The sequence below is a fragment of the Rhea pennata genome, chromosome 2 (assembly GCF_028389875.1).
Source record: "Rhea pennata isolate bPtePen1 chromosome 2, bPtePen1.pri, whole genome shotgun sequence".
Classification (NCBI taxonomy): domain Eukaryota; kingdom Metazoa; phylum Chordata; class Aves; order Rheiformes; family Rheidae; genus Rhea; species Rhea pennata.
The window spans coordinates 53,085,350-53,100,663 of record NC_084664.1 but is presented as its reverse complement, the minus strand read 5'-3'; the positions used below and the strand labels follow the sequence as shown (position 1 = coordinate 53,100,663).

The following is a 15,314-nucleotide window of genomic DNA, read 5'->3' as shown; positions in this document are numbered from 1 at the left end:
TGAATTCCCACAACCTTGCCTCTTTCTTTAATGAGCTGACAACCCAGATTTGAACATCCCTGATACCTGCTGAATCTAGATACATCCAGAAGTGTTGTTATATTAAAAAAAAAAAATCACCCCCCCCGACTCTCATGGGATAGGGATGGAGCAATGAAACAGTGAATAAGTTCTTCCTATTGAGGATTTCCCCCCCCCACCCCATGTTGCGGAATACAGAGGAAAGCACAGGAGCTCTGAATTGAGCTCTCTGCAGAGATGCTGTTCTTCTTTCTGAATTGAACAGGCTAATTGATGCCCAGAATATTACAAATTTGTGGGACTGAAATTAAAAAGGAGCAGAGCTAAAGGTGGGTGCAACTTGTGCAGTAGAAAAGACACTGCTTTTCTAGGTGATAGAAAGCAAATTCTGCTTTCCCTGACACCCACACAGCCCCTTTGTTTTCAGCAGGCTTCCCACCAGCGCCTCTGCAAGCCTGTTCTTAGGTGCCACTGAAATCAGTTTTCTCTTTATTATTGCCTCGCCTCAGAGGCAGTTCTGCTCTCACTGAACTGAATGGAAATTTGTGAGTAAGGATGATGTTTAAATTCATCTGTAGTGCCATGATAGATTTCATGCAGCCCTGCCCATCTTCAACAAATGTCAGCTTCTCATTGTGATTTTCACTGAAGTGACATTTATCGAATTGGAGAAGACCTGTGGGAGAAAATAAACTGATGGCAGTACAGGTTTTGAAAGAAGGGCTTGGGAACGATAAAAGTGTGTGTTTATTGAGTACATCTCTTTCAATCTCCTAAGAGGATTTTCTTCTCATAACTTGAGCTAGATGGAAATCTTTTCTGTCTGGTTGATTTGATATTTTTACCTGTGCTTTTTATTTTCTTGTGAAAAAAAATGAACACAATCTTCTTGTTTACATCCCAAAGTGTCACCCACTGGTCCAAAATGTCTGAAGGTTTCACATCTATCCCACACGTTTGCTAACGCTGTGCCAGACTGGATCAGGTAAGATGAGAGCCACTATTGTGAATAAAACTCTCAGCTTCCCTGTCTCTTCACTCTAGGTTTCCTCTGTTTCTAAGGTATACTTTCTAGAGAGGTTTGCATATAGAAAGATTATTATAGTGCTTTCTTATTGTTAAAGGTGTTTAAAAGTCCTGTTAGGAGTCACTTGCTGTAAAACTCTCTGCTGACATAATTGCAGAAATATTTGATATTTTGTAGAAACTTTTTGAGGGTCAGGAAGGTCCACCCTTTTCTTGTACCTGATTTAACAAGAGCCTCTCTCAGACCTTGGTCTCATCTCTCTTAGTGCCTGCGCCTGAGGACTACTGGTTTGCCCAGTAGCATGGATGTACTGCCGAGCAGATGTGAACATCAAGTTGCCAGGCAGTTGCATTAGCCAGGCTCAATACAGAGCACTAGATCTGGCATGGCACTTAACAGGAGAGCGAGTTTATGGTAACTCAAGGCTTTGCCCCAAAAGACTGTGGCATTTTTGACCCAGTATTACAAGCCCCTTAAAGCTACTTTTTTGTTCAGTGAACCAGTCTGAACCTGTTGGGCACAGGATTATTGCAGTATAATTTAAAGTATTAATATAGTGGCAGAGATTGCTTGCTGGTAGTCTCCTACTGTATCATTGTTTCATAACACGTGTGTTGGAATGAAAAGGCTATTAAATGCAGCATGACTATTTCCTAAATAATTTTAGATATTTTTACAATACTGATCCCTCTAATATTGAGGTAGACTTAATGCTACAATCATCTGTGTACTTTGAAAAGTTTTTCTATCTGCCTGTGCCGTAGTTTAGTTAATGGACTGGAGAATAATTTCTGCTTATGATTCATAAGTTATTATGAAGGCAAAAGTGGATGTGGAAATGACAGGAAAGACTAAGTTTATGAATAACTATAGCAACTCACAGCTGATCTGGTCTTAATGGAAACTCATGGGTAACAGTGCTAAGCACTGGATCTTGGTGAATAGTTAGAGTAAGGTGGAGAAAGAATTAATCCAGCTCTGTTTGGATCTTCCTTCTGGTTGACTTAACTGAGAGTGAAAGAAAACCCGCCTGAAAGCATTACTTTTGAAACTCCCTTGAGACTTCTGGACTTTTTGCCTGTTTATTTATACTAATTGACTGACTTTAAAATATTCCCCCCTGGAAAAATGCACTGATCTATGTTTTTTACTTAACAAGGAGTAATAACATTAACTATTCTATAAAGGAGATACATTGCATCAGAACCACCGGAGGAATATTATTACACAACTCTGTGTAAGTGGTGGTATAATTTAACCGTGATTACTCAGACATCACAGTGGGTTATTTTTATCCACAGAATTGATACTGACTTGGATTTGGTTACACTTATGCGAGTTCATTTTATGAAGCATAAAAGCATGGGTAAAACAAGTGTCTTAGAGGTGATGATAGGACAAGGTTTAATCTGAGCTTCACATCCCAGATGAAATTTTATAAATCAGAAAATCTGAGTAGATAGCTTCCTTTTGAACTGGTATTTATCTAGGATTAATGTAGGGACTAATTGCATTACACAGTTGAGGGCTGATTGTACATTTTTCTTAAAAGAATTTTTAACTAGGAAGTTGGGTTTTTGGCATAGTTCGTACCAGTGGGGTTTGTTCTTGACTCACTCTGGGAAATACTAAGTTTGCACTGTAAAACTGAAAAGGTCCCCAAGGTGAAAGAGCCTTTGTTTTCAAACAAAAATCAGTATTCTCTTTGGTAAATATCCATGGACTTCCTTTAAAAAATATTTTTGAAGACCCCTTCACAAATGTCCCTCAAAACCTTACTTCTTTTCTAATCAGTTTTACCTGCAGTGCAGCTTCTTTGACTGCCAAAGCACCTTTCTGGAATCCGACTGCCAAACTCCTGTGCAATTGGACAACGCATCCTTAATTTACTTTGTCAAATTCCCCAAAATATAATGGGGAAGATCTGCTTCTCTTTCTCTGCTCGCATTCTTAATTTAACACCTCTACTATGAGTCACTAGAAATTTGTGCTTTGATTTAGAGATCATCCTGTTATGTAGAGCTATATAACATGGAGTGATTTAGCGGTGTCACAAGGGTACACATGCAGCTGTCAGTATACTCTAACCTGATTAGTTTCAATGCGTTTGAAGTAAATGCCTCAAATTGCGAGCTTGGTTCAGTTATCCATGTGCTTCTTCTTTGAGACTGTGTGACCCAGTGTCACTGAGGAAAATAGAGTATTTTTGCTAACTCAAAAAAGACTTGAAATCAGGGCTGTTCGTGCTGATGTCAACGTCACTTTTAGGGCTCACCTCCACAGGGGACTGGTTTCAGTGTGACATGACTACATGCAACCACATTGCAATTGCAGTGACATGCGATTAACTACATCGGACGTTATTTAGAAACAGAATTACTGAACCGAACCAGACTAAGGCACACGCAGTCCAGTGGGCTGTCTAAGATAGTGGCCAGAAGTGCAGAGTGATCAGGCTGTTGTTTTTCAGAGCCGTGTGATTGATGAGAGACGTGCCCCTTGGATTAGGTGATCAAGGCCGGGGCCATTCTTCTGCCGTGTCCCTGGGAATAAACAACTTCCCTAGACTCCCTGGAGAGATGAAGGGGAAAGAAAGCTGGTGCCTCAATGGGAGTACAGAGGTAGGGGGCTCTAGCAGATTTTCACTTGGATTTCCTCTGTGTTTGGGGACTGCTCTAGTCACGTTGAGGCAATTACTGTCCTATGAAACAGTTTCTTATGAAGTAATATAGGAAGCAGTACAAATGTTTGACATTGTTCTGCATCCTTGCTCCCAGCTGGGGAGGATGGCCTCTCGGCTATGCAGCAATGTATTTAGGTCTTTTTCTATGCGAAGAATAGCCAGAAAGTGTAAGAGGTGGAGTGTTAGAAAGAGGCAAATGTGCCTGGACATGTGCCTGGGCTGTGACTGTATCTCCAGTCAAGTGCTGGTTCAGGGAAACAGGATGAGCAATGATGGAGCAGATGATGGAGAAGCTCAAAGACAGCAGGCAGCTGATGGCAAGGGTATGTTACCCAGGAAAATGTTTTGCTACTGTATCTAAAATCACCTTTTGCATGTCTGGGTGCTGTTCACTGTGGCATTGTTTATAAGATGACTTAGCTAATGGAAGCGAGCTCAAATTCGTGGTAGCCTTCATTGGCAGATACTGTTCTGAAAATGGCTTATGACTCCCATCTACCTGTCTTAGATTCACTGCACAGAAATTTATGACCAAAACAAAGCTTTGTAGATGCATAGTTACCTTCAAGAGAGAGAGATATAAGTAGGTTTGCTACAACAGACTATCTGTTGAATCTATCAGAAATAAGAAATCTGAGCTAAATGCAGAAAAATATCCTGAATGTTTCCAAATACAAAGGGCCGTTCATGATAAGCTAAAAGTTATGGTAGCTTTACCACCATTCCTCTTCCACCATCTCCTGTTTCACAGATTTTCAGGCAGCCATTTTCAAGCTCTTAGCAGGCACTTATGGGCCCACCACAGGGTACTGGTGGTTGGGTGTGCCAGAGGCATATGCATATATTGGCATATGTATGTACTTCCAGGAAACAAGAGTGTTCTCTTTGTATTCTGAAGACTGGCATGATAGAAGACTGGTTGGAAATGGAAGAAACTTGGGGCTTTTAAGAACAGATCTGTTTGCTCTGTAAGCTTGGAGATTGTCTGTATGGCAATAGTTTGAATAGATTAAATATGACTGCTTCTCAGTTTCCAAGTGAGGAAGATGTTTGGTACAGGGAGTGGTTCAGAAACCAGTTGCTGGCATTTGCTGCTATTTTCCTTCATCTCTAAAGCCTGGCACCTGGGCCCCTCAGCTTTCCGGTATTAACAGGGCCACACTCTGCAAGTTCAGTGCCTGCATCTCTGCCTATAAATAAGCTCTAACTGATTTTACAGGGCAAGAACTAGCTGATGCTCAGTAGTGTATTGGGTAGTTTTTCTTGTTTTCACATAGATTTTTTTTTGCACCAGTTTCTCTGTTACAACTCCCCTGTGTACACTTTGACTGTCACTTTTGAGAACATGTCTGTGGTTGTCAGTGGGCCACGGAAGTCTGAAATCTGTGCCAGGAGTGAGAGTGCCCTCAGAGACCTAGAGCAACCTTCTCAAGTTACCTGCAGGAACAAAGTGTTTTCCACCATAGAAGCAGGTTTCCTATCACAGATATAATTAATTTATGGTATAAGATCCTTTCATACCTGAATGGCTCATAAGTTACATACAGCGTTCCTCTCGGTTGTTGAAGAAGGACGATGTTTGGTGTACGTTGAAGTTGCCAGGCAGATAACATCAACAAAAATCCATTAGAAGTTATTTCAGGAAATACTGGGTAGAGTATGCCTCTTGGTTACTAACTGTAAATGAGAATTACAGTTTCTTGTCTTGCATCAGTATTTTGAAAAGTAGCTCATCTTTAGAAACCATTTTGCTATCTTCAAAAATTAAATCCAAGAGGCATATAGCATGCCTTTTCTATCTAATAATTTAATTACTACTTAACTGTAGTAACTAAGTAGAATCTTTAGTTCAGAGAGATGATTAAGTCATCCAATATCCAATATTTTTTTGATCAGCAACATTTTAAAGTGCTGCATATTCTAACAGCTTTGTGACCTTACTGATATGATTTGGAGGATGCAGTTTTACCACCTGTACTGTTGCTGTTTACAGCATAAGCAATGCAAATCATATTATGTGGCTGGCATTTCCTGAGTGGCACCAGAATTCAATGCTGTTCTGCAGGAAACTCTCTGGGCACCTAGCACTGACGGATCTGAATATGCTCTGGCTCAATCATATGCCTACTGGCTGAATGGCTCATGTGCTTGGAAGTAATGTAGTGGTGGATATAAACTATATAAACTCTCAGAAGTAGAATTTTTTGTTTGGCCACTGTATATGGCATTATCTGTATTGTCTGAGTTTTTTCTGCTCTCATTATTGGACTCAATATTCCACAAGTGTAGGTTTTCTTATTAGAAATTGCAGCTTTGAAATGTGCCATAAATCCCTCCTAGAATAGCCTTCCTTTGGTATTATTGGTGCTTCTGATCTTTGTGTGGCATTGATTTTGTTCAATATTTTTGTTAATGACTGTGACAGAAAATAGGAGAGTGCTGATGACTGCTGCTAATGGCACAAAGCATTGCCAGGACAGAGGAGGATCTGAATATCTGGCAGTAGGATCCAGATGGCTTAGAGCATTAGACTAATCGAAAGGGATGCAATTCAATAATATAGAATGAAAGTTCAAACTGATGATGACTTAATAACAAAAACCTCTACTGTGATCTGAGAGTCTGTTAATTTGATGTGAGGGAGGTATCGCAAGAGGTCACAGGATAACTAATTTGTGACAACTGTGAAGAAAACCCTGAGACGAATCAAGAAAAATATGTCCCGTAGAAAGAGAAGTAGCTAGGCCAGTGCAGCAGACAAAATAAGGCCTCCTGTTGAATGTTTGCATACAGTACCTATATGAAAATAAATTGACACTGAAGAAATTTGGTAAAGGTAGGGAGGTATGAAGGTCCCTCTTCTGTAAGAAGAAACTAGAAGATCATGGGTGTTTTTAGTCCACAAAAGGAAATGTATCAAGGGGAAAATCAGGGCTTTTGGTAAATAATTCAGAGGATCAAGCACGAGAAAAAATATTTTTTTCAGTTCTAAAGAGATTACTGGTGCAAGAGCAAATCAATATAAACTGACTTGTGAATAAGCTTATGCTGGAAATTGAAAGAAAGGTTGTAACCCACATAGCAATCAGGTTCTGGCAAAGTCTTGTAATAAGAATGGGTGAGCGAAAGAAAATGTTGCTTTTAAGAAAGAACTTGGTAACTTTACGAAACATCTGGTAACTTTATAGTCCCATAATAAAAAACTTGGACTTCCTGGGAATGTTCCTACTTTGTCTATATAAAGTAGTTAGAGTTATCTCAGCGATCACCAGACTGTCTCTCTGTCAGTATTAAAGGAAATTATTGTCAGGAGACGAAATGTTACATGTCTGTCTAGGGCAATCCAGAGGTTTTTACAGTGCTATACAAAGTATGTGGCTGCAGAAAAATGAAAAATCTCAGCAAAGAGTTAGTTCAGACTTTATGTTCAATATACATTTAGCTTCATGCCTGTGTTCTCACTTTATCTTATGTTCTTTACCTTTTCATAAATGTATGACAAGTTCAGTAGCAGCATGGCTGCTTTGAAGTATGAAATATTTAATTAAACTCATCTGACCTTTGGCTGATTAAAAAGTCTCCTTGAAAGAAGGTGTTTACTGGTGGGTAAAAAAATCTATCTTTTTTTTTTTTTTCAATTTCTCACCTGTTTAGTGGCAAAATATAGAAGATGTGCTATTGTTTAAGTCTGTCAGTCTTGATGAGTCATTACTACAAAGCGGTATTTCTTTGCATTGTACTAGAAATTTGCCAAAGAAACTTTCAAAGACGAAGTAGCTGAGGGGGCGTACTGGTGAAATGAATACCTCCTCTACAAAAAGGTGGGAAGCTGTAGAAAATCATTCAACAGGGCAAACATTAAAAAGTGAAAACTGCCCAGGGCTCTAAGGTGACACATGGTGAACTCATATGTGGGTAATCCACATTAATCAAAGAACTGATTTCACCCATAAAGATAATTCTGTAATTGCAATGAAAGGTTCTTCAAATTCCCAGGCAGTTATGATATGACATAGGACTTCTGAAAAGTAAGAAATTTGGCTAAGCCTTGGTATCTCATTGTCTACTCGGACAAGTGACCACAAATAGCATATAAATGTTTCACTCTAATAGTGTAATTACAGTCTGTTTCCTGCCTCTCACAGCTGTTTTTCTGAAGCAATACTAATTGCTTACAAAATATCTACACATTGCTATATCTCTCTCTGAGATTTAGTTGCTTCTGGGTTAGAATGGAAAACAATTTCTAGTGTGTGTGGTTTAGTACAAAAAAGGTCTTTGGATAAGAACTGAAGAAGGTCCTATTCACTTAGGAGTATGAAGTAAATATTTCTGAAGTTTTTATGTTGATAGTCTCATCTAAACAGAGATCAGAATCAGCCTAGACTACAACGTAGTAGTATAGGCAGTGGCTGAAGAATAAAGACATCCATAGAGACAGTAGCAGTATGGGCACAGGAGGTCTTCAGAAATACCTGAAGTGTCCTTTGTGGGTTGTGACTTGCTTTCTGAGAGACTCAACATCTTTCTCCAATTCCATTAATTAATACCTGTTTTCTCCCAAAAGCTTATTGTTGCTAATAAACTTAATTAAAGCATGAAGACTGTTTCAAGCCTTTTGGAGAAAAGTATTCTTTTCTTATTTACGTGTGTCACCTGTATAGGTCTGTTGCATTCTCTGGAGACATGAAGAACTCACAGGACAAGTGTAGGAAACATAAGTGAAATTTCCATAGTAAGAAGTGCATCAAGTAAAATCCTCTCAGATATTCACACAAAACAAGTGCAGAAATCCTCTTCATTCCTTGCCTCTGAATCCTTCCCTTTTTAAATTAAGAACTGAGCAAGTATGAGTTCTCATCTATGTACACTCCTCATAGGTCCCATACAATTCCTAGGCTTTAATTAGCTCTCCTGTAGCAGAAATCTCATTAGTAATGCAGGATCAACACCCACAAGTGCTTCCCACCCTGCTCACTGCTTCACTGTTTCACCTCCATCCTTGCTCTGGATGACTGTATGCCAGATGGAAGAGTATTATTCTGTATATTACACAAACTGATGTTTGGAAAGCACTGACAACTGAAAACAAACATATGCAGCACAGAACCGGAAAATCCTTTTTTAAAAAGGGATTAATGACACCTGTTGTGTTGGATGTTGTGACTCTGGGAGCTGAGCTTCCCAAACACAGATGTTGGGTGCAGCACTCCCATGCACTTGTTGCTACAACCAGCTGGAGGGTGGAATAAAGCTGACACCTTGTGTGCACCTCAAGCACCTGGTGACCAGCGAGTGTCATCTGCTACCAGAGTAGAGGAAATACTCTAAAGGGGAGACTAGCACATTAAAAGGTCCTTAGCAGGCACAACTGACCTAACAGCTCACTTAATGCTCAAACTTAAACATCAGTGCATGTTATGAAGTCGCCCAGGCTCTGCTGTGATCGGATAGATGCCTGAGACCCCAGAAGGGACTAGTCCTCCGGGCAATCTCTCAGCCTACTTAGAGTAAGGTGGTAGCACTGTGTGAAGGACAAAGCATGGCTCCTACAGTCTGGCCACTGTGGCTACCTGACATTCGGCTAGAGTAGCGTTTCCAAACGTTTTGTCGCTGCAAAAATTGGAACAGTTCTTCATCTCACTTGCTCTTCTGATTACCACTGCATGGAGGATGCTGCCACCTCTCCTTCACTGTGCCATCACCTCCAGCAGAACCAGATTTGATGCTAAAACTACTCCAAATCTGGTTAACTCTCTCCAGTCACTCCGGTGTCTCTGCACCCAGGGACTGGGGTAGCTGTTAAGCAGTGTCCCAGGAGAGCTTGTTTGGCTGGGGTTTGTGCTGCAAGTATTTGGGATGGGTTCAAGAGAGGGAAGAGCGTCCAGCCAGACCTGGGAGACCTCAGGGCTGCTGCACCTGCTGCCTGCTGAGTTCCCCAAGCTCTGGCAGAGAAGCAGCAGGGCCATATTTTAGAATGGGGCAAGAGGAAATGCAAGGCACCTCGAGCAATTGGTTGAATCTGTTATAAAGTGCTGGGATTATACTTTTTTGTTGTTGTTGTTGCTGTTTTTAAAAGGATCTTTTTGATCCTTCTAAGGCTTTTTTTGCATTCAGTCTTGAAAGAGGATCTGGGCGACTGCACCCCTAAAAGCTGCGTTTCCCAGTCGGGCTGGCTGGCTGGCTACTGCGCTTGGCTTTTGCGGTCCCTATGTTGAGCTTGCAGGAGCTAAAGAAAATCGCTCTCTCTTGCTTGGCCTGTGCTTCCAGCGCAGAAGTGCCACAGCACCTTGGGAAAGCGGCGTGTTTTAAGGGCCCCATCTACTGGCTAACGTGAACAAAACGATGCAGTGACTCTGCTCGCTGAAAGAATGAGTGCTAGTGCCACCAAAATCAACGTATGAAGATAGGAGAGTAAGTCGGGAAATCTGAAATATCGCTGCATATGAGCCTTAAAACCAAAACCAAACTTAGAGTGACACCATAAGACTTGTTAGAAGAATTAACATTCCTCAACAGCCTTTTCTGGTTTCAAAAAATCCATTAGTGTTCAGAGGATATTGTCTTGACAGGAACCAATAAACCTTATTTCTTTTGAGGGGTGTTTCAGCATGCCTGTTCTTGTTTATGCTCTTGACTGTGTACCTACTGTGTCACATAAATGAGGGGAGTTATGCCAGTGTGAATCTGAGGCAGAAAAATGCAGGATTTGTATGTGTTTGTTTTTAATCTAGATAATATCCATATGCAGTTCCAATGTCATAGGACTCCTCTGCTCAGATTCTGAAATTTTATTTAATTGGTTTCTAAAATGAGCCTAGAGGATCGTAAGGTATTTCTGTATCTAGGAACAAAAATCTTATTTATTCCTCACCAGAGTCATTAATAACAATGGGGAAAAAGTGAAATTTATTTTATTTAGGACTTGGAAAACAAAGTACAATAGAAAACAGGATTAGCAAGGATGACTATGATCATATATTACTATGTATGATTAATGACTAATTCTTAAATATTGGGCAATTACATGATTCATTTATAATGTAGGACAAGATAATGTTTGTGTGTGCCTATAGTGCCCTGCTAACTCTGAAAGCTGAACTGGACAGACACACAAACATTCAAAGTAATACATTTGCTGGCATTTAAAAAAGTATTAAACCTGTATGTGTGTGTGTGTGTGTGTGTATTTATATACGCACATATATATAAATATATCCAAATGCTATTACTTTTCCCTTGGAACGCCTGAGAATTAGTATTATCATTAACTTTATACAATATAACATGTAGATTTAACACTTTCTATTTCTCTGTATTTTCTCTTTTCAGTTGCAAACGAGACAGGTGACAAAAATGCACGACCACTTTCACGATTTGCCCGTAAGTAGAATTTTTTATTTTAACTACTTGATTTCTACTTCTATGCTAGAAACAAACACATTTAGTAAGTCTTTTAAATTCATATTCCTCTCAGCCCTGTCATACCACTTCATTTACAATCCAGAATTGAGGAACCATAGGACTTAGCTGGAAATATCTCTTATAGATTCAGTCTGACAGAGTGAAGTTGATGCAAATTAAATAAATGTAAGGTTTTGTGGCTATACTCTTGTTTCAAACATAAGAAGTCACAAAAATATATGCATCACAATGCCAGTTAAAATTGACTACAGAGACTTCAAAGAGATTTGGGCCAAGTCTTAAAAATAGCATACTAGGAACGTATTTCAAACATGATGGAAGTTTCTCCATCCCTTTTGCTTCATGCAGTAATATTTGGAATTAAAGATGTGTTTTGGGCTTTGAAATAACAGTGCTCTAATTTTGTACAAAACAGAGGGATGCATCTGGTAGTGTAGCACCAGCTCAGCATGAATGGATCATTAAAAACACATGTGACAATATGTAGGAAAGAGGAGGAAGATGGGAATTCCTCTTCCTAATACATGCAGTTTCATGATGCTCTGTTACCACTTAGCAGTGGAAAGTCCCCTTGTCATCGTTAGAGGAGAGCATTTGCCATCATCCAGGGTGGTGCAGATCAAAACATCCAAAGAATTTACATCTACAGTGCAGTATTTCACACAGTCACAGGATGGCACTCTGAGCATACCATACCTCACATAGGTAGATAATATATATAATGCAGAATGAAATAGTATAACTATAAAATCTATCATATATAATGACTTACTAGGTCATGGAGCAGATTGAGCAGAACAAAAAGAAAAATGTACTGGAATTCCTTGTACCTGACTTAGGGTTTATTTTCCTTCATGTTGTGGACAGTAAAGTTTAGGAAAAAGGGCTCTATTAATCAGTCCTGGTTGGTTCAGCCACCAAAATGCATGTGGCAAAGGAAATCACAAAGGAGAGCAATGTAAATATAAATGTTTTGAACTTTATCATTTTGCCTTTTGTCTACTATGGTAGCTAAATAGTAGACATAAGGTTGGAAGATTCTGTCCTAATACCACTTACTCCTGCATATTTGGGTTATGAGGACTTCATACTGCAATATTGTATGACCAGTAGGTCAAGTAAAATGTTATGGCATTTGGAACTAAGCTGGAATTTCAGTGCAAAATCTGACATTCATAAGAATGTGGTTTTTGAGGAGAGAGATGATGAGGTTTAAGGAGTAGGTTTGAGAGGTAGGAATAACCAAGTTCTGTTCCTGTTTTTATCCTGGTTCTCAACCAGCTGGTGAAGCTTTCCTTGCAGAGTTAAGGATGACTTGCATTAAACTGAAGAGAAAGAGAAGAAACTGGTAGATGGCTATGAGCTAAATGAAAGCACAAGAAACCTCTTTGCAACACCTGATCATATGACCCAGTGCTGCAGAGGATTAGAGTATGGAGCTGGGGCTGAGAGCATAGGCTGCTTGGCAGTAACAGAAATGCAGTGCAGAGGGGAACATTTAGAGAAGCCTGTTTTGGATGTAGCTGTAGAGCCATGAATGATATAGGGATAATTTGAAGTATAAATCAGACATTCGTTGTAAAGAGTTGAATTTAATGATCTGGGTTGAGGATTTCATGATCCAGCATAAATATCAGAGCACATGACTAATGATGACTGTGTGGGCATCAGTAATATGAGGTCTATGGGAATGGGAATGGGAAAGGAAAACTAGAATGGGAACTGTGTTATAAATAGGAGGGAAATGTCTTATGCACGTGCTGTACTAATATGAGCTAAGTAGATGAGCCCCAGATTTGTGTTGAGAGAGCACTATAATCAACCACACATGTTTTCATTGGACAAACACTAGAGTACAGACTGAACATTCAAAACCAGCCTAGCTGAATGGCAGAAAATGCTGCAGTGTTTGAGGACAGAAGTCAGAGAGCATTATTGTTGTTGTTCTTGTGATCTGAGTCACAAACCAGAGGCTGGGTGTCTCCTAGGATCAAGCATTGCATATTTGCTTGAACAATGAATATCAGGGCAACCACTGACCTTATCCTTACAGAAGAAGGTGAGATTCCTGTTGCTCTGTAACAACCCCTCATTTGAGGTCAATGATAAACTCAGAGAATTCAGTGCGACCACTGCTAGGCTTGGTTAGGCTGTCACTGAACATTTAGCAAATCATGTCTATTTTTTTGCAGACCTTAGTTCCCTAATACAGCTTTCTTTCTGTGCATGCAACCAAACACCACAATGTAGGCTACAAAAATGCACATCAGTCTTGTCTACCCTGACTGTTATCCAACAGCTTTCTGCAGAGTAGATGTTTTTCCTTTAGTTTAAGAGCAAAGAAGAGGGAAAAGATGCTGTTACTGTTAAGTGGGATACGAGGAGTGATGGCTGTCTCCTTATCCTGGTAGCTAGTCTTGCAGGGCAGCAAAGTTTCAGAGTTTATTTGAACCAAAGCAAATATACCACAGATTCTTTAAGCAGACTTCTGCTGTTTTAAATAACACCCAAGTCTTTTTAGTTTTTGACTCTAGCTCAGCTATAATCATCTTTGGCAGGGTATAATAAAATGAGGGAAAAGCATTTTTGCAAATGTTTACGCTTATCACAGTGATTTGAAATTAAAATTGAGTTGTTAAGCGTTATTCATTCTAATGCTAGGACTAGCCAATTTCCAATAGTCTTAAATGTCAAATTTCTGCTCATTTAGGAGAATTTGAATTTAAGAGGCAGTACTCCCCTTAGCAGTGGTTACAGTGCCTGGTATCTCACTGTGTCACCTTGCTTCAAGTAATACAGTGCCATCAGTCTTTGAACAGTTGTGACTGCACCTGTGGGGATTTAAGTCCATAAAGCTTTCAGAATTCAGCTTTTCAGGCAGTGGGAAGTTTCTGCTGGCTGTCTGTTCATGCAGGACCATTACATAAAAACAATCATTTGCTGAATGCACATCACCTAAGTGTAACTATTGGCAGGCAATGGGCAGACTAAACACTGATAAGGACAGGCAAACATGAGAGTGAACAAGAGATTTCACCACTCTAGTGAGGTTAGTTAACTTCCTTCAATTGTTTGATTTGCTGGTGTTGATCTTCAGATGAATTAAGAAGATATAGATCTACCATCTAGGTCTAATCATAGAGATAAGCTGCATGGGATGGATATCTCCATGTGAGGAACAGAGCTGGATGTATGTGTGGAGTGTAGAGAGAAAAACAATATGTACACTGAAACAAGTGTGTGTTTGTTTATTTATTTTTTGCTGATTTTAAACCAAAAGTGTTTGAGTAAGGTGATTACATAGTTTTCAGTGGCAGTTGCTCACCTGTCACTGTTGGTTTTCAGTGGCAGAGCAAACAGGAAGCTAATGCTTGTATCTTCTGGCAATTTCTGGACTGCAATGTTCTGCTACTCTCTGACAAGCTGAAGGGTTTGTGGAGTAAAAGTAAGAAATCTGAAGAGTTGAGGAACTGAAGAGAGGGTGTAGATTTGGTAGGTTCACCAGGTATCTTGAAGTAATTGTGAGGGAAAGCCTCAAAAATCTGAATGTGGCTTCCTCCCAGAAGAGGATGACTTTTGTAGAGCATAGAAGCTTTTTCACCAAGTGTTAAGTAGGACACCAAGTGTCCTACTGTGCAGCATTTGTGGCTTTATGACAACTTATTTTTCTTTACTGACCTCATCTTAGCAAGGACTTAGACTCCTACTTCCAACTGTGCTGAGTATGCCATAGTTCCTAGCAAAATAAACAGTTCTCTCAACATATTATAAGGGCTCTCTGTATTTTTGGCTCTCTCAAGGGTGGCCTACATGGACCAGAGTCAAGTAATTTGAGACTCTTGCACCCTTTTACAACCTACTTATTAAATAGAAAGACAAATATTTACATATTTGAATAAAACATAAGAGATATTGGGAAAATTGGGTGGTGCTTTAAAGTATTGAAGCAGTGGTATTACCATAACGTTGGAACTCCTTGAATGCTTGAAGATGTTTTGACAATGCACTAATTTCTGTAGCCATTATGTAGACATAACCGGGATTTAGATTAACTAGTACATGTATTTATCTAGTTATGGTAGCACAAAACTCAGCCCAGGACATCAAGCCAAGCTGTAAATCTGAGTAAATATAGTTCTTGAATATTAAATGACTGAT

At 39.6% G+C, this 15,314-nt stretch overlaps 1 protein-coding gene across 3 annotated transcripts in view; it reads left to right on the top strand.

Moving 5' to 3' along the window:
• The window catches only part of PDE1C (phosphodiesterase 1C), a 313,258-nt gene that overhangs the window by 24,970 nt on the left and 272,974 nt on the right, over window positions 1–15,314 (top strand). For all 3 annotated transcript variants that reach the window (XM_062569517.1, XM_062569521.1, XM_062569523.1), the window contains exon 2: window positions 11,064–11,114. In XM_062569517.1, the coding sequence (XP_062425501.1) occupies window positions 11,064–11,114 (51 nt within the window). The remainder of the gene's footprint in view (window positions 1–11,063; window positions 11,115–15,314) is intronic.